Source organism: Mus caroli, unplaced genomic scaffold (assembly GCF_978045245.1).
Source record: "Mus caroli unplaced genomic scaffold, Mus_caroli_1 scaffold_20, whole genome shotgun sequence".
Lineage (NCBI taxonomy): Eukaryota > Metazoa > Chordata > Mammalia > Rodentia > Muridae > Mus > Mus caroli.
In genome coordinates this window covers 26,471,489-26,491,752 of record NW_028227275.1, presented here as the reverse complement: position 1 = coordinate 26,491,752, position 20,264 = coordinate 26,471,489, and the positions used below count along the sequence as shown (strand labels likewise).

Here is a 20,264-nt window from a genome sequence, read left to right as displayed (position 1 = left end):
ACTTATTTATTTGTTATATGTAAATACACTGTACAACAAATGTTCTTTTTTATATATATATAAAAGATTTATTTGTTATTTATATGTAAGTACACTGTAGCTGTCTTCAGACACACCAGTAGAGGGCGTCAGATGTCATTACAGATGGTTGTAAGCCACCATGTAGTTGCTGGGATTTTAACTCAAGACTTTCATAAGAACAGTCAGTGCTCTTACCCGCTGAGCCATCTCTCTAGCCCACAACAAATGTTCTTAAACTGTTGAACTATTTCTTTAAGTGTCCCTAATTTGTTTTTTAACATAGCGTCTCACCATGCATAAATTTTATATATGTTGAAAATCTGAAACATTTCTGACTGCCTTCGTCTTGGAGGTAAGCCTGTATTAACAGAGGCTGTGATATGTCGGGAAATCTTCTGCCTTTAACTCATTTTGTTTTGTTCTTTGTTTTGTTTTGTTTTTTTTCATTTTATGCTGATGTCCAGATAGAATTCTTTGAAATAGGGACAAAAATCATACGCTTTCTCCTCCCATATTGGCTCTGTGTCTCCAAACTTAGTAATGGGTACAGAAATGAAAAATGTAGTCAAGGTTTTGGTGATACACACCTTTCATCCCAATACTTGTGAGGCAGAGGCAGGCAGGTCTCTGAGTTGGAGGCCAGCTTGGTCTACAAGTGAGTTCTAGGACAGCCAGTACATATAAAGAGACCCTGTTTCAAAAATGAACAAAAGGGGTGGGGGAAGAAAAGAAAAATGTAAAAGTAACTCTAAATCTGTCTTTTCTGGATCTTCTCTACTATCCCTCTCATTTACACGATCAGTTCTTACTGGGGTGGTTGTAATGGCCTTCTTATTTTTTTCTCTTTAAAGATTTATTTATTTATTTTATGCACATGAGTATACTGTAGCTGATGTGTTTTCAGACACACCAGAAGAGGGCATCAGATCCCTTTACAGATGATTGTGCACCTCCAAGTGGTTGCTGGGAATTGAACTCATGACCTCTGGAAGGTCATTGCTCTTAATCGCTGTGCCATCTCTCTAGTCCCCGTAGTAGCCTTCTGAGTCTACTCCAAGTCTAACCTTTCAAAAGAGATGTCGGTTGGATTTTATGGTCTCCATATTTTAAGCCAGCCCAGTATCATTTTACAAAATCTACATCAGTAATATGGCTAATTAAGGTTACAGGTCTAGGGCTGGTGAGATGGCTCAGCGGGTAAGAGCACCCGACTGCTCTTCTAAAGGTCCTGAGTTCAAATCCCAGCAACCACATGGTGGCTCACAACCATTCATAAGGAGATCTGACTCCCTCTTCTGGAGTGTCTGAAGACAGCTACAGTGTACTTACATATAATAAATAAATAAATAAATACATCTTTAAAAAAAAAGTTACAGGTCTAGCCTTATCTCTGACTACTCACCATCACTTGGGTCCTCTACCACTGCCCAGCCAGCCCTCAGTTACTGATGGACAAATACTTACTTGAAGATATGGGTTATTGAAGATATGTCAGTGGTTAGCAGAAGCATACCTCAGAAGAATAAGAGGGTAGGAACAAAAACCAAGTATCATGATTGACAATTGTGGTAAATATGAAATATAGAATTAAACCTGCAAATCAAAACAGGGGGTAACAAAGCATTCTCTAAGAAAGTCATTTTTAAAAATACTTTGAGCTTATTATTTATTTCTGTATGTCTACATGTAAGTGTTCAAGTTGGTCAAAGCTGTGTCAGGTCCATTTAAGCTAAAGTAACAGGCAGTTGTGAGCTGTGTGGTGTGGGTGCTAGGAATTGAATCAGGTTTTCTGTAAAAAACAAACAAACAAAAAACCAAAACATGCTTTTAACCACTGAGTCATCTCTCCAAAATGAACGTAAGTCATGGCCTCTTCTTCCTTCTTATGTAGGAGTGCTCTGTCTGCATGTACACCTGCATGCCGGAAGAGGGTATCAGATCCCATTACAGATGGTTGTGAGCCACCATGTGGTTGCTGGAAATCAAAAGGAAACCCCCCAAAATGAGCTACTGAACATGGAAATGAGAATTTGGGTATGGAGAACACCACTATGCATTCAGAAAAGAACCTGGTGTTTGAGGTCCCCAGGAATGATGAATTTATTACATAAAGAGGGGAGATGTTGGCTGATACCAATACTAAAGATTCAGACTTATTCCTTATAGCACCTAATTTCATTTTGGAAAGTTTCATAGTTATTTTTAGGAGAATGGCATAATGCACACCACTTAATCTTTCCCCTAGAGTAAACATTTTTTTCATTTTTTTTTCTTTTTTTTTTTTTTCTGTACTGGTTTTATGCAATTTTGTCAGTTTTTTTTTTTTTAGGTAAATTGTAGTTGCTGTGATACTTTGTTGGCAAACAGCTTATCAAGTACATTAAAAAACAAGTAATTGTCTAGGTGTGGTGGGTGGCACACGCCTTTAAATACTAGCACTCGGGAGGCAGAGGCAGGGCGCATCTCTGTGAGTTGGAGGCCAGCTAGAGACCTTGTTTCAAAATAATAATAAAAAATAATGATTATTATTATACACAATTACCAACTTATTGTATGCGTTGTTTAAAACTGATTCAGTGTCACCTAATAGACACTCTATATTTAAAATTTCTCAGTTGTTTATTAAATGTTATTTGAAGTTGCTTAAAGGAGAATTAATTTTATTTAAGGGTATGGCCCCTGGTAGTGATGACCCGTCCCAGTAGGTGGTCACAAAACATAGTCAAGAATAGAGACTGCACTAATTGGACTCTGAGTTTAAAAAAAGAAAGAAAGAATGAGACTGTAGAGTTGGGTGGGTAGAGAATCAGGGGCTGGGGCTCTGGGAGGAGACATAGGAGGGAGAAGAAAATGATCAAAATACAATATCTGCAGTTCTCAAAAGGAGTAGAAAGATAGATTATTACTAAAAAAAAAATCTGTGAACCAAATAGGGCTCTTAAGTGTCATGTTTTTTTCCTCCTGGTTATAGAATCTTCCACTTGCTCTGTTTTTCCTGTTTAATGCCGATGGTTTTGAAGGACTGATGTTTGATACAGAATGCTCTTCTTTGATTTACTTTTTTTTTTTTTTTTGCCTCCAGATTATTTCCTTTGGATTGGTTTCATGCCAAAGATGTGTAGTACAAGTGTCTTCAGTTGTGTAAGGCATATTAATAAGTCTTTTCATCATAAAATCATCTTAACCAGGCACGGTGGCACACGCCTTTAATCCCAGCACTGGGGAGGCAGAGGCAGGCGGATTTCTGAGTTTGAGGCTGTCCTGGTCTACAAAGTGAGTTCTAGGACAGCCAGGGCTACACAGAGAAACCCTGTCTCGAAAAACCAAAAAAAAAAAAAAAAAAAAAACCAAAAAAAAAAAAAAAAACCAAAAAAACCCAACCAACCAAACAAAAAAACACCCTTTCCTTACAATCAAATCACATCTAGAGTGATTCACTATATCTTTGAGATAGTGTATTGTTCCCCAGCAAACTTTCAGCCAATTTCTTAAAAAAAACAAAAAACAAAAACAAAAAACACCAACCTATTTCTCCTCCTTTGTGCTTACAATATAGACCATATCTGTGATCCTAAAGTATGTGGGATTTTTTTTTCCTCTTTACCATCAATGAATTTTTGGACATACTAAAAAAAGATCTATCTATCTATCTATCTATCTATCTATCTATCTATCTATCTATTGTAGAGTGTTTTGATTGCATGTAAGTATGTCTGCCATATACGTGCTTGGTGCTGGAGGAGGCCAGAAGAGGGTACTGGATCCCTTGGAACAGGAGTTACAAACCATTGTGAGCAGTCATGGCTGCAGGGAACTGAACCTGGGTCTGTAGAAACAGTGCAGATCCCTGTCCTTAGCCCTGAGTCATCCTTCCATTAAATTCCAAAGTATATTCCTAGATGTAGGTAGCATCTGAGCCCTCAAGTCTGTCCTAACCTAGCCACAAGTAGGATCTCCATTGTTTCTTGCAGACCAGCCACCTCCAACTCTTTCTTCAGGCTTGACAGATTACTAGTGTCACTCAAAGAACCCAAGGAAATACTAACATTTGCCAATTTATCACAAAGGATCCAACTGAGAAGCCACATGGACTGAGGTCTGGAGGGGTCCCACACTCTGTAGCTTCTGTCCTTGGGCAGATATGCTATCATTCCAAAATGTGGATGAGGTTTTGGTCACCATTCTGCAAACGTCCTTATGTGGCTATCTAGGTCAAGACAACTATCTTTTTAGGAACTTATGGGGACTTCACTACATAGGCATGACGTGTGTATGGACAACTTGTGAAAATATGATTCCACAGAAAGGACCCTGGGGAACTGTGGGACCATGAAAGGTAACTTGGTCCCTGGTTGAGCTAAAGCTTGAAGCCCTGGAAACCCTTATTCCTGGGTACCAGGCCCCTGTCACTAGTCACAGCTTCCCATAGATTTGTGGCTAATGATCATGTAAGGGCAATGCCCCAAGCCCCTCCACTTGTAGAGGATGTGATCTGTGGTCATGTACACTCAAGACAGATCTCCATTTTAATGAGGTACCTAAAGGCCTGGAGGGCTTAGCCAATAAGCTTTTCTTCCCAGACATTCCTCCCTGCAAAAGGTATTTAATCTCAGGCCCACCCTGAGAAGTTGGGTATGGTTTTTTTTTTTTTTTTTTTTTTTTTTTGGTTTTTCGAGACAGGGTTTCTCTGTGTAGCCCTGGCTGTCCTGGAACTCACTTTGTAGACCAGGCTGGCCTCGAACTCAGACACATCCACTTTCTGCCTCGACAATAAATGTCTTAAAACCATGGACTGCTTCTTTTCATCGAGATCCACCATGGGGAGCAATGGAGAAGGTCTTTGCCTATAGAGTCACTGTCTAATCTCATGTAGGCCTCTCTGTGCCCATAGCTAGTACCACTACCTAGCTCAAGCTCAAGCCCACCTGCTGTCAAGCCAAAGACTACCCTCCCCTCCCCCACCCCAGGCCAGATCCAGCCTGTGGGCCCCCACATTCTAAGCTCTTCTGCAGGTCCCAGTGGTGCCTGGATGTCCAAGAGCCTGAGAACCAGATGGCCGCAGCCTCATTCTAGTCACACTCCCAAACAAGCTCTGACTGTCCCACCCTCAGACTGTGCTTCCCCACCCCTGGAGTGGTATCCAGGGGCTTCCCTACAGCCCATCACCTGCTCAGCAACAGCATGGGGTAAGCATGGTCAAACCTCCCTCGTCATGCCTCCTGGAGCTGCCAAGCCCTGTGGTGGAGCACAGGCGGGACCCCATAACTGAACCCTTGGAAAGTGATATTGTGAATAAGTAGGACGAGTGGGATGACTGTTTCTTAGTAAATATCATTTGTTTCTACAAAGTCATATAAAGACTTAAACAAGGAAGTGATATGATCATATTTCAACCTTAGTTTGGTAGCTCTACATATGATTAAAAAAGTGTGGAGAAGTTCAGGAATATCAACAAGAGGCTTTGATATGCTAGAGGGTGGGGAAGGGAAAGGAAAACTAGGGAGACAACAAAGTGGTTATGAGCTGTACTGCTCTCCTAGTAGATCCGATTTCAATTCCCAGCATTCACATGAGGCAGCTCACAGCTGTAAGTCCAGCTTCAGTGGATGACAGCCTTTGGCCTCTGTGAGTACCAGTATTCATGTGTACTCATAGATACAATATCCATAATAAAATAAAAATAAAAAACAGAGAGAAAGGAGTATTTATTTCACTTAAAAGTTGGTGGGCTGGGGGATGGCTCAGCAGTGAAGGGCACTTGCTACTTTTGCAAGGTATGCAGGTTTGGGTCTCAGCACTCATGTCAGGTCTCACTACTGCCTGTAACTCCAGTTCCAGGTGATCAGGGGCCCTCTTTTGGCCTCCATTGGCACCATGTATGCAAGTGGTATACCCAGATACATGCAGACAAACACTCACATGCATAAAAGGAAAAAAAAAAAAACCTTAACATTACAAACAGTTCCCAAGTGGCCAGTCTTCCTGGCTCCTACCTGTTATCTCAGCAGTGGGGAGGATGAGGCAGAAAGACTGGCTGTGTCCAGGCTAGTATGCATTGCAGAATGAGATCTTCTCTCAAAAAAACAAAGCAAAACGACATACCACAAAGTAGAAATGTTGATGTACTGAGTGAGTGCTGAGGGAAAGGATTCAATAACTATGAGAGGAAGGATTGGGATTCCACAGTGAAAAACCCAGCGTCCCATCCTGAACATGTTGTGTTAGACGAATCTGTCACACTTCATTAAGTGGGTGTCTTAGTTCTATTAGTGTGAAGAGACACCATGACCAAGACAACTCTTATAAAGGACAACAGTTAATTGGGGGCTGGCTTAACACTTTCAGGGGTTCAGTCCATTATCGTGGAAGCATGGCAGTGTGCAGGCAGACATGGTGTTGGAGGAGCCAAGAGTTCTACATCTCCATTGAAAAGAAGCCTCATGGGCAGCTAAGAGAAGACTCTCAAAGCCCACTATGGGAGTGCCTGTAAGGAGCCGCCCTCACATTCGCCATTACAAGATGGCGCTGATGGCACTGACACCCGTGTTCTAAGTAGTAAACAAGCAAGCTGCGCATGTGCCGGGGTAGCTTTCCACGCCATGTGCTCTGCCTTTCCTGTGACGACAACTCCGGCCGATGGGCTGCAGCCAATCAGGGAGCGACACGTCCGAGGCGGAGGACAGTCCTCCATAAAAGGGAGAGGGCTCCGCCATTTCGCGCTCTCTCTCTCTCTGGCTCTCTTCTCCACTGGCTCCTGATGGGGTAAGCAATAAAGCTTGTGCTGCAGAAGATTCCGGTTGCCCTGAGCATGTTCTTACCAGGGGGGACAAAAGCGCAGGCAATAAGTGCCCATAGTGACATGCTTTTTCCAATAAGGTCATACTTCCTGATAGTGCCACTCCTTGGGCCAAGCATATTCATACTACCACAGCAGGTAATAGAATATTTCCATGTAGTTAGGTCTCTGATGTGAGATCTGAGAAGAAAGAATTATTCTCTGGTAAAGATGAATAAAGATGTTGTTTATAAGAGTTGATTAACTTGTCAAGTAGAAGCTAGACAGGAGAGAGTGGAGATCTCAGGACTCATTGTTCCTTTATTTTAGAGCTTGAGTAAAAGAGAAAGGAGACTGGCCAATGAAATCCGAACTATAAAGGGCATGCTATACTGGGCATGCTTACCCAGTAGCCCGGGAAGAATGTTTCAAGTGTAAAACATTTATAGTTAACCTGGAAATGCCACTGGGAGTTAGAACCAAATAACAGGAGATCTGTTGGATTTTGTTTTCTCCCCGTCCCTCATGCCTGGTATCATATGTCCTAGATCACTTAGCTAGTTAATTCCTAATGATCCTTGATGATACAGATCAAACATTTGCTCTGGTTTCCCCATCACATTCTAAGACAGTTTCTTTTAAAGTAACCGATGTAGTTGTAATTCTGTAAATGTTTTCATGTCAGGCTGTTGCCCCATTAGAATTTGTCCTTAAATCATTGTCTTTGTGCTCACCGTTCTCACCTACTGTCTCTACCACCCTCAAAAACAGTTCACTGCAAATTTCCAACGAATGTTTGCAAAACCAACACATACAAGTGCCCCACGGAGGGCTAAGAATTGTTGGTAACTAGCAAAAGCAACAGGACACTGTGAGGTGTGGTAGAAAAATTGGATCCAAGGGGATAGACTTATCTGAAGGAGCAATGGAAATTGACAAAGCCCATTAGAACCTGGCATTCAGCTAGGGAAGTATGCTGGTACACTCCTATAGTTTCAGCATTGGAAAGAGGCCAAGGCAGCCTGGGCTACATAGAAATTTTGTTTAAAAACAAAACATAAATTCTAGCCCAGGGAAGGTCTCTATTTTATTCTTTTTTTTCATATTTACATTTCTTTGTTCATTTTTCCTTCTGGCCTTGTACCTACTTATCTATTCAAATCTACTTATCTTATCTACTATCTTATCCAAACTAGTTCTTCTCAAATTTGATTATTTTGTTTGGGGGAGGAGTGTGTGTGTGTGTGAGAGAGAGAAGTCAGAGGCAGGGTAGTGGTAGGAAATATAAATTCTGTATCAAGATCGGAAAACACTAAGGTTGTCAAGCTAGTGTTCCAAAAATCCTTCTAATTAAGTGCAATACCTGAAAATATGATCACAGAAAAGCTAAGGTCACAAAACTTCTTCAACTGAATTTAAATCCCGGTTCCATTTACTTTCCTTTCCCACCCCCACCCCCCAACCTCCCAGACAGGGTTTCTCTGTGTAGCCCTGGCTGTCCTGAAACTCACTCTGTAGACCAGGCTGGCCTCGAACTCAGAAATCCGCCTGCCTCTGCCTCCCAAGTGCTGGGATTAAAGGCATGTGCCACCACTGTCCGGCTTTTTTGTTTTTTAAACGATTTATTTATATGAGTACATTGTTGCTGTCTTCAGACACACCAGAAGAGGGCGTTGGATCCCTTTACAATTGGTAGTGAGCCACCATGTGGTTTGCTGGGAATTGAACTCAGGACCTCTGGAAGAGCAGTCAGTGCTCTTAACCACTGAGCCATCTCTCCAGCCCTCCATTTACTTTTGTTCCCATTACTTATTTAGAATGTATTAAATGGGACGGTAGCAATACGTACTTTAAAGGGTTCTTAGCACCAGTCAGACAATCCATTTTATAAAGGTAGTGCCAGCGGAGGCATAAGGTAAATGCTCAATTTACGTTAGCATTTTTTTTTTTTATTCAAAGTGAAAGTCTAGCCTCAATAGTAAATTCTTGTCATATGAATGTATTAGTAAATTAGTCCTGCACTCAGAGGGCTACTTTAGTGAAGCAGAGAAGGACACATGGGCACTTACATTTTTGGGCACTGTACAGTGCCTCTCAGCGGTAGCTGATTTATGCTTTCAGAGACACCAAAAGGGGGTATAAAAAGATGAAGGATATGCTCCTAAAATGTATTTTGAGGAAAATGTGTTTCATCCAAGAGGGCCGTCATCGACCAGAAGAATCACTTAAAGAGGGGAGTTACCTTGGTCCCAGGTCGCAAGTCCTTTCTGGCCTGGGGAATGACAGGACTCTGAAGTGTAATAGGAGGAAGAGTTTGCCATTCCTCCGCTCCTGGGGGCATCGCGGGAGGCAGTGTGGAGACAGCGGCCTCAGCAAGACTCGTCATCATGCGGGTCTAGGACGGAACCTGAGACCTGAGTACCGAACAGGTATGGTTAGGGTCAAACCTAATATGGCCCCGAGAAACTCCCAGCCAGGTAGCACAAGAGCCTTGCAACTGCCCCATCGGTCGCCCAGAGCACCGAGTCCCGCCCACCCCAGACTTGAAAGCCTTTTCCGGAGGCGGGGGCGAAACTGGGTCGCGAGCGGGTCCAGTCCCCAGGGCTCCCAGGAAGCCCCGCCCACTCCCAGGGTTCAGCGCGGCGCCGAGCCGCCATTGTTTGAATTTGAAAACCGGGAGGAAGTGGAATTCTGCAGGTGGGGAGGCGTGCAGGGACAAGCGATTGCAGCAGGTGAGGAGCTGACGATTTGGGGGGCTCCGAGGGTGGCTGCTTGCACAGAGGGCCCGAAGCTGCGACACCTCGGCCGTGTCAGCGTTGCCGGGGCTCGTGATGCCCGTAGTCTAAGGTGCCGGGCTGCTGAAAGTGGGGCTGAGCTTCAGGGAGTTAAGCCTTGAGGCGGAAGACTTCGGTCTGTCTAGGCCCCGGTTTCCTGGTCCGGTAAAGGAGGTACACTTTAGAGTCACAGACACTAGTTTTATTAGACACAAAAAGATTTGCCACATCTGGTTGCCTGAATCCGGGAGGTGAGCAGTTGTTTTGTCACGTGACAAGGTCTCTTTTTAGTTGAGGCCAGTGGGGGCTTTTTTTTTTTTTTTTTTTAATGTCACATTACTTTGTGGCTAGAAAAGAAGCATATTTGGGTTTTATGTGTATATAAAGAAAATTGAAGTGAGTCAGTTTTAGTCGAGTACTACTTCCGTTGGTCTGTATTTTGAGCCTGTCGTGAAGAGTAAACAAATTTACTTTTACTTAAATTGGGAATCGCGGTGCTAGGTGCTTTAGATTGTTAAATCTGTTTCTTTGAAAAATTAGAAGAGAGGTGGCCTATTCTCTCTGGTATTGTGCATCTGGTAGATGCTTTCTTTCTTTCTTTCTTTTTTTTGAGACAGGGTTTCTCTGTGTAGCCCTGACTGTCCAAGAACTCACTCTGTAGACCAGGCTGGCCTCGAACTCTGAAATCCGCCTGCCTCTGCCTCCCAAGTGCTGGGATTAAAGGCGTGAGCCACTACTGCCCGGCGTGATAGATTCTTAGAAAATTTTAAATGTTAATTTTGGGGGGGGGGGTCAGGTTTATCCTATAGGGATTTGATGTGCAATTCAGACTTAATAGTTCAGTGATGGCATTATTCCATATTCACATTCAACCTTGTGATGTTGTCAGTTACTCATTTTCATTGTCGTCATCATCATTATTATTGGAGATCCTGGCTGTGGTACCTCAGATACCCAGAGTTGCATTCTACTGGCTAGGACCCAATTCTCTTATTTTAAATGTAAAGTTTATATGCATTATTTCACTTTTTTACTTATAATCGGAAAATAAATTTATTTTGCAAATAACTGAGTTTTAGTCCTAAATGTTAAAATTTGGTTTGCAACAATTTTCCGGGAGATACTAAGTAATGAGACTAGCAGAAGATCTTAAGTCATCCCATGCTGTCTCTGCTGTTTGACATTTGAGAGGAGGGTATCAGGCCAAGTGAACATTTCATATTTTTTTTTCTTTTGCTAATTGCATTTGTTCATGACATGTCTTTGGGTAAATCTACCTAAAAAAATGGATCATGGGCTGGAGAGATGGCTCAGTGGTTAAGAGCACTGAGTACTCTTTCAGAGGTCCTGAGTTCAATTCCCAGCAACCTTCTGTAATGGGCTCTCATGCCCTCTTCTGGTGTGTTTGAAGACAGCAACTCATATACATAAAATAAAAAAAATAAATCTTAAGAAAATTGGATCACGCAAATAGCTGTAGGAAGTGTCCATTATTAGTATATTCAGATTCTATAAATATAATTTGGCCTTTTGTCTTTTCATAGGTCATTGTACTATAAGTGAAGCAGCCTAATGTTTTCTTTCTCTGAAATCCAATTTTGGGGGTGGGGGTGGGGAAGTAGAGGGTTGTATTGTAGACTTTATTTTTTATGTTAATTAATTGGTTAATTTGAGACAGGCCCTCACTATATGGATCAGGCTGTCTTCAAACTCACAGATTTACCTATTTTTGCCTTGTGGGGTGGATGGTCTGAGCTCACGCTGTCCTACCTAGCTTACTTTTAATATTGTTTTCCTTTGAGATAAGGTCCTTGGCTTAGATTGTTCTTGGACACCCTATGTAGCTAAGATGACCTGGAACTTGGTGATTTTTCCAGGTCAACCTCCCTACGTGTTGGGAGTATAGAGACCCATGCCATCATACCCTGTGCATGCTTGGGATGGAACCGAGAGTTTTGTGCATGGTAGTCTGTTAGCTCAACTGCATTCAAGTTCCCAGGAGTTCCAAGTAGACTTAACATTGTAGGTGGCTTACATGCTGATTTATTAAGGCTGCTTAAAGAGGTTGCTGTTCTTCTTGCAGAATGGAATCTCACTTGAATTCAGATGGATTGCCTAGACCGTCTTATGTTTTTAGTGCTGACCCAATTGCAAGGCCTTTGGAAATCAATTTTGATGGTGTTAAGCTTGATCTCTCTCATGAGTTTTCCTTAGTCGCCTCAAACCCTGAGGTAAGTAAACGTAAGAAAAACACTTGATTATTGTGCGCCAAGGAATCACGGTGCTAGGTGCTTTAGATTATTGTTAAATCTGCTTCTTTGAAAAATTAGGAGAGAGGTGGTCTTTTCTCTCTGGTATTGTGCATCTATCTGGTAGATTCCTTTTTTCTTTCTTTCTTTTTTTTTTTTTTTTTTTTGGTTTTTCGAGACAGGGTTTCTCTGTGTAGCCCTGGCTGTCCTGGAACTCACTTTGTAGACCAGGCTGGCCTCGAACTCAGAAATCCGCCTGCCTCTGCCTCCCCAGTGCTGGGATTAAAGGCGTGCGCTACTACTGTCTGGCTAGAATCACCTTATTTTAATTCATTTAGAAATAGATTATCACACAGCTGGTTTAAAGAAGCCACTGGACCACTCACCTCTACCTCTAGCCCAAACTCTACCTCTCTGTGAACTTTATCCAGTTAGGATAACGTTCATTTTCATTTTTGAGGCAGGGTCTCTTTGTAGCTCTCCCATCCTCCTCTTCAGTCTCTGCAGCCCTGCAGCCCTGGGATTTGCTGTTCCTGAGAAGGATCTATAGCTCTGTCTATGTCTCTGTCTATCACTTAATCTGTCTAGGTCTGCTCTGGAACTTGAATGTGCCTGAGAAGGACCAGGAATTCCTGAACCTCCTACTAAAATTACACACTGAGTTCTCACAATTGAGTTCCTTCTCTCTCATTTCTCCTCACCTATGGACATTAAAAGCTTCTCATATTTATCTGTTTTTTTAGGAAATCTGAATTATCTTGATAAAATCCATGGCCTGTATATGTTAGGCAATCTCTTTACCACTGAACTATGTCTCTAAGACCTTTTAAGTTGCCCACACTAGTCTTGAACTTGTGTATGTCTTGTAGGCTTCCATTTTTGATCTTCCTGCTTTACCTTCAGAGGGTCTGGGATTATAGCTGTGTGACAGCATACCTGCCACACTCAGATTTAGTTTTGGTTTTGTTTGTTTATTTTACTACACGTGTATCAGTGTTTTGCCTCTGTGTGTATGTGTATGTATGTATCATGTTTGTCTGGTGCCTTAGAGAGTCAGAAGAAGATGTCAGATTCTGGAATTAGAGTTACAGATGGTAGTGAGCTGTCTGATGTTGATGCTGGAATTGATCTCAGGTCTTCTTCTTCTTCTTCTTCTTTTTTTTTTTTTTTCCAGACAGGGTTTCTCTGTGTAGCCCTGGCTGTCCTGGAACTCACTTTGTAGACCAGGCTGGCTTCGAACTCAGAAATCTGCCTGCCTCTGCCTCCCAAGTGCTGGGATTGAAGGTGTGCACAACCACACCCGGCTCTTTTTGTTTTAAAGATTTATTTATTTATGTATGTATGTGAGTACTGTAGCTGTACAGATGGTTGTGAGCCTTCATGTGGTTGTTCGGAATTGAACTTTTTAGGACTTCTGCTTGCTCCAGTTGGCCCTGATCACTTAGTCCCTGCTTGCTCCGGCCCAAAGATTTATTTATTATTATACATAAGTACATTGTAGCTGACTTCAGACCTTCAGACGCACCAGGAGAGGGTGTCAGATCTTATTTGTGGTTGTGAGCCACCATGTGGTTGCTGGAATTTGAACTCAGGACCTTTGGAAGAGCAGTCAGTGCTCTTAGTCGCGCTGAGCCATCTCTCCACCCCATTTCAGGTCTTTTTTTCCCCCATTTTTTATTAGGTACTTACTTCATTTACATTTCAAATGCTATCCCAAAAGTCCCCTAACCCCTTTCTCCCCTACCCACTCACTCCCACTTCTTGGCCCTGGCATTCCCCTGTACTGGCGCATATAAAGTTTGCAAGACCAAGGGGCCTCTCTTCCCAGTGTTGGCTGACTAGGCCATCTTCTGCTACATATGCACCTAGAGACATGAGCTCTGGGGGGGTACTGGTTAGTTCATATTGTTGTTCCACCTGTAGGGTTGCAGACCCATTTAGCTCCTTGGGTACTTTCTCTAGCTCCTCCATTGGGGGCCCTGTGTTCCATCCAGTAGCTGACTGTGAGCATCCACTTCTGTCTTTGCCAGTCACTGGTATAGCCTCACAAGAGACAGCTATATCAGGGTCCTTTCAGCAAAATCTTGCTGGCATATGCAATAGTGTCTGCGTTTGGTGGCTGATTATGGGATGGACCCCTGGGTGGGGCTCCAAACTTTGTATCTGTAACTCCTTCCATGGGTGTTTTGTTCCCAATTCTAAGAAGGGCGAAGTGTCCACACTTTGGTCTTCGTTCTTCTTGAGTTTCATGTGTTTTGCAAATTGTATATTGGGTATTCTAAGTTTCTGGGCTAATATCCACTTATCAGCGAGTGCATATCATGTGAGTTCTTTTGTGATTGAGTTACCTCACTCAGGATGATGCCCTCCAGGTCCATCCATTTGCCTAGGAATTTCATAAATTCATTGTTTTTAATAGCTGAGTAGTACTCCATTTTGTAAATGTACCACATTTTCTGTATCCTTTCCTCTGTTGAGGGACATCTGGGTTCTTTCCAGCTTCTGGCTATTATAAATAAGGCTGCTATGAACATAGTGGAGCATGTGTTCTTATTACCAGTTGGAACATCTTCTGGATATATGCCCAGGAGAGGTATTACTGGATCCTCCAGTAGTACTATGTCCAATTTTCTGAGGAACCGCCAGACTGCGAATTGATCCATTCTTATCTCCTTGTACTAAGGTCAAGTCTAAGTGGATCAAAGAACTCCACATAAAACCAGGGACACTGAAACTTATAGAGGAGAAAGTGGGAAAAAGCCTCGAAGATATGGGCACAGGGGAAAAATTCCTTGAATAGAACAGCAATAGCTTATACTGTAAGATCGAGAATTAACAAATGGGACCTCATAAAATTGCAAAGCTTCTATAAGGCAAAAGACACTGTCAATAAGACAAAAAGGCCACCAACAGATTGGGAAAGGATCTTTACCAATCCTAAATCAGATAGGGGACTAATATCTAATATATATATAAAGAACTCAAGAAGATGGACTCCAGAAAACCAAATACCCCATTAAAAAATGGGGCACAGAGTTGAACAAAGCATTCTCAATTGAGGAATACCGAATGGCTGAGAAGCACCTGAAAAAATGTTCAACATCCTTAATCATCAGGGAAATGCAACCTGAGATTCCACCTCACACCAGTCAGAATGGCTAAGATCAAAAATTCATGTAACAGCAGATGCTGGTGAGGATGTGGAGAAAGAGGAACACTCCTCCATTTTTGGTGGGATTACAAGCATCTCAGGTCTTCTACAAGAACACTATACACTCTTAATCCTTAAAGTATCTCTCCAGCCCTTTCCCATTTTTCACCCAATTTTGGGGGGTGAGAGGACAGAGTTTCTTTATGTAGTTGTAGCTGTCCTGGAACTCACTCTAGTGCAGGCTAGCTTGGAACTCAGAGGTCTTCCTGCCTCTACTTCCCAAATGCTGGGATTAAAGGTTCTCACTACCACTGTCCGGCCCATTTTCTTTTTTTAAATGTATAAGTAGTTAAACATGTAGTGACTAAGTATAACTGCAGACCTTCAATCCCAGTATCTGAGAATTACAGCTTAGTAGCTGGCTCATTTCTCAATGGGAGTAGCTGATGTTGAGATGCTATCTAACCATCTGGGTTTGAACCTAAAACCCACATAGGAGAAGGAAAGGACCAACTCTTGAAAGTTGTCCTCTAAGGTCCACATGCTAGCCAAGACAGCCTTTCCCAACAAAACAAAAAAAAACACCACCAACAACAAAAATTGTGCATCTTTGGCTAGCCTTAGCTATATAATAGCAAGACCTTGGTTGTAGAAACACTAAGAAACAAAGCCAATGCAGGTTAGTGACTGAATAAAAATTCTGTAGTTTATTACATCATCAGCTGTATGAAGAGTTAATCGCCGAAAAGCTATGTTTTGTACTTTCCTTTTTTAAATGGCTTTTTGGTTTTTGTTTTGTTTTGTTTTATAGGCAAACAGTTTGGGATCTAAAAACTATCTTCAAGTTTGTCTTCGAATAAGACCATTTACACAGACAGAAAAAGAACATGAGGCTGAGGTTGGTATTGAATTTGATTAGATTTTAATGTTTCACTTTCATTCATAAATGCAATTCTTATTGTGGACATGTTTCCTAGGGCTGTGTGCAAGTTCTGGATTCACAGTCTGTTCTGCTGAAAGACCCTCAAAGCATCCTTGGCCACTTAAGTGAGAAGAGCTCTGGACAGGTGGCACAGAAATTCAGTTTTTCTAAGGTGAGGAAGTGCCCTGTTAGACTGAGGAAGTTTTTGTGTTTGAGGGAGCTATGAAGTAGACTGAGTGAGGGCCGAGCAAATGTAAAGCACATACACTGTCCCTTAAGTAAATCATTGTGCTAGTCATAAATTCTTTTATTGTCCTTTTTATTCTAATTAAAATTTTTTTCAAACTCTGGAAAATTGGCCCCCTGGATGTGTGAGTTTTCTATTTTAGAGTTATTTTTTAGTTAAATTTGACTAACTGTGTGCATGCCATGGCATGCGTGGCGTGCATGTAAGGACCTTGCAAGGCTCTTGGCTCTCCTCTCTTGCCTTGTGGTTCTCAGGGGTTTAACTCAGGTTGTTAGACTGGCAGGCACCTTGACCCACGGAATCATTGCCAGCTTTGAAGTTTCTATCCTAAACAGTTATGGAATAGCAGCTAAATACTTGTCATTGTACTTTTGTGGTAGAGATATGATACCTATTTTAAACAGATATTTCAAAACAAATGTTTAATAGTTTTGGAACATGAATTTTCTTAAAAACTCTATCCTAAAATGGTCTTATAGGTTTTTGGACCTGAAACTTCACAGAAAGAGTTCTTTCTGGGTTGCATTATGCAGCCAGTAAAGGACCTCTTAAAAGGACACAGTCGACTGATCTTCACATATGGGCTGACCAATTCTGGAAAAACATATACATTTCAAGGTAAATATTGTTTATTTTGACTAGAAAAGAACCATTAATTCAGTATTTTCCCAATGATGTTTGTCGTCATATTTCCATCATATAGTCCATATTTTTTAATTTTACTATTTTATTATATATAACCACATCATTTCTTCTCCCCTAGCTCCTTTTATATCTTCTCTGCTCTCCTTCTCCAATTCATGACCTCATTTTCTTTAATTATTACTGTTATGCATATGTGTGTGTGTCTTAGAGTTTCTGTTACTGTAAAGAGAAACTATGACCACAGCACTCTTATGAAGGACAACATTTAATTGGGGTTGGCTTACAGTTCAGAGCTTTACTCCATTATCTTCATGGTGGGAAACATGGCAGTGTGCAAGCAGACATGGTGCTGGAGAAGGAGCTTGGAGTTTTCACATTCAGTTCAGCAGACTCAGCTTCTGAGACCTCAAAGCCCACTTTTACAGTGACACACTTCCTCCAGCAAGGTCACATCTTGTAATGGTGCTACTCCCTATGGCCCAAGCAATCAAGCATATGAGTCTATGTGGCCACTCCTATTCAAACCACCACAATATATGAATAAATATATAGCCATAACCTACTGAGTGTTAAATGTTGTTTATATGTACATGTTTTTAAGACCTATAAACACGATAACGTAAGAAGTATTGGAGCTGGAGGTATTGGCGCACTCCTTTATTCCCAGCACGTAGGAGGCAGAGGCAGGCTGCTCTTTGAGTTTCAGGACAGACTGGTTTATATAATGTGTTCAAGGCTAGCCAGAGCTAAAAAATGGGACCTTATCTCAGAAAATGAAATGGAAATATTGGTTTCATTTTGCCACCATTTTCGTGTATATATGTCATTGTATGTTGTTTTCACTTACCCTACTTTACTCACTCACCCCATGCCTTCCTCTTCTCGTCTTCTTCCTCCTCTCAGTAGTCTTTCTGCTTGCATGTTATATATCATAGATATGTGATACATATGTTCATAGTTACATATTTTCTAGCCCTCTGTTTTTGCCTTCTCTTCCCTTCATTTCTCTTCTTCACTTTCACAGTTCTTTTCCTAATTTAGTGATATTATCTTTCTCAGTTTAAATCTAGACCTGCATAGAAGAGGAAATACACACACTTGGTTTCTACATTTGACTTATTTCCCTGAACACTGATGTCCATTTTGTTGCTGGACAAGCACTTTACAGTTATACCACCTCCCCAGCTATATTCTATCATTTTCTTGTCCTAACTCTCCTCAACCTTCCAACTAGCCATCTTATCTGGATGTCCTTTTAATTTTTTAAAACATCTCACATATATGTTGCTGATGGAATTTAATTCAAATATATGTATAAAATTATTTTATACATATAGTAGAAAGTAAAATAATGTTAAGAATTAAGATATGCTTTAGAAAATTAAGCATGGAATAAATGAGAAGTTTTGCATTTTCATTTTGTAATTATGGGCGATAGAAAATTATATTAGGGCTAGATCTGAATATAATTTCTGGGTATCAGATCAGAATATGTTGACAATCCGGTAAAGCCTAAAATGATAGGAACATGAATAATTCCTTAAGTTCTTGCATTTTTCCTTTTTACTCTTGCTTATTAGGTAGTGTAACAGGAGCTTTGTTAATCCAAAAAAGTTGCCTTTGTCCTATTCTTTTATAGGCACAGAAGAAAATATTGGCATTTTGCCTAGAACACTGAATGTATTGTTTGATAGTCTTCAGGAAAGACTATATACGAAGATGAGCTTCAAACCACACAGATGTAGAGAATACTTAAAATTATCATCTGATCAAGAGAAGGAGGAAAGTGCTAACAAAAATACATTGCTGCGACAAATTAAAGAGGTATGCCAGTACTTTAGTACATAAAATATCAAATTCATGACATTTTTTGTATACTATCAGGATAATTTTAGCTTGTATTATAATCTGGTTTTGGTCATAGTGTTTTTCAAAACCAAAATTATGTAAGGCAGCAAATGGCAATACTAAGTAGAAATGCAAATGATACTAGTCTTTTTTGATATAGAATTAGTATTATACTTTGAAAATATGAAATATTCATTTGAAAATAATACAAAGAAAAAATTTAGTGAAAAGAATGTATGAAATGGAAGAAGATTTTATGACAGGCTCCCTAGTTAGCTTAGCTGACCTCAACTTTGCAGTTTTCCTGCCTCTGTGTCCTAGGTGCTCGACTCACTGGGTACACCACACTCCTGCCTCATGCAGAGAGCTTTGTCTCTGAATGGATACACACATATGCAGTACCTTCACATTTTATTTTTCTGATACTGGTTATTTGAGCTATACTCTCACTCCCCCTTTGTTACATGCAGAATGCAGTTTTGTTTTGTTTTTTTATGGGTATCATGTATATGTGAGAATGCTGGTGTATGTGTGCCAAGGTACAAATGAGGTCAGAGGATGACTTGGAAAAGTTGGTCCTTTCCTTCTACTGTTGGTTTGGGGACCAAAATCAGATCATCAGGCTTATGTAACAAGTGCTTTATCTGCTGAGCCATCTCCCTGGCCTTTATTTGTTTTGTTTTGTTTTTCAATATTAGTATGTAATATTTTGTTAATGTACTATGATCTAATAATGTTTCAAATGTTTAGGGAATATGGTCTTGCGTTTGTGTAGAGAGACTATTATAGTTGTTATAATTGAATACTTCTGACTGGGTAGTTTATAGTTAGCCCATAGTTCTGCAGCCAGAAATTCTTAAAAAATATATATATATATATATATATATATATATATATATATGCATGTGAGTGCGTGCATGCGTGGGTGTAGGTGTGTGTATGTCTGAGTGTGTCTGTCTGTATATCTGGTTCTGTCAAGGTTGTAGGGAAACTTAGATAAGTCTGTTTTCTCTACTATTTGGGCCATGGGGATCTTACTTAGATCTTCATGCTCAACATCAAGTGCCTGTACCCTCTTAGCCATTGCCACTGATTCTAGATCCAGAAAGTTATCAAAATTTTCAGCTAGGAAGGGCCTTTTTGTTTGTGGGGACTTAGTACAGAGTCTCCAGGTAGTCTAGGGCATCACATGGCAGGTATAGAGCCAAGCAGATTTTTATAGCTCACCAATTCTGAGATAAACCATTAATCTACTGATTAATAAATGTATTAATCCACGAGGCCAGAGCCCTTGTGATTTAATCACGTCTTTTTTTTTTTTTTTTTTCTCTTCAAAATTGAAACAGGGTTCTCACTGCAGCTCTGGCTTGGAACTTGCTATGTAGACCATGTTTGCTTTGAACTCACAAAGATCTGCCTTTAATTGCCAGTGTTGAAATTAAAGGGTGGAGTGCCTGGCCTATCACCTCTTAATAATTCACAGTGGGGGTTATTCAATATAAAGTTTAGTGGGGACATTCAAGCCATAATACAGACTGATAAATAGAAAAATGAATACATAGTATGCTATGGAGGGTGCTATGCTATGGAGGGGTGCTATGCTATGGAGGGTGCTATGCTGTGGAGGGTGCT

The 20,264-nt window shown here is 41.0% G+C and overlaps 1 protein-coding gene across 2 annotated transcripts in view; it reads left to right on the top strand.

The window, feature by feature from the left end:
* Positions 1-9,439: 9,439 nt before the first annotated feature.
* Positions 9,440-20,264, top strand: part of Kif20b (kinesin family member 20B) — a 55,395-nt gene continuing 44,570 nt past the window's right edge. For both annotated transcript variants that reach the window (XM_021152143.3, XM_021152144.3), the window contains exons 1-6: positions 9,440-9,528; positions 11,654-11,801; positions 15,782-15,868; positions 15,948-16,064; positions 16,619-16,757; positions 18,424-18,608. In XM_021152143.3, the coding sequence (XP_021007802.1) occupies positions 11,655-11,801; positions 15,782-15,868; positions 15,948-16,064; positions 16,619-16,757; positions 18,424-18,608 (675 nt within the window). In that variant the 5' untranslated portion in view covers positions 9,440-9,528; position 11,654. The remainder of the gene's footprint in view (positions 9,529-11,653; positions 11,802-15,781; positions 15,869-15,947; positions 16,065-16,618; positions 16,758-18,423; positions 18,609-20,264) is intronic.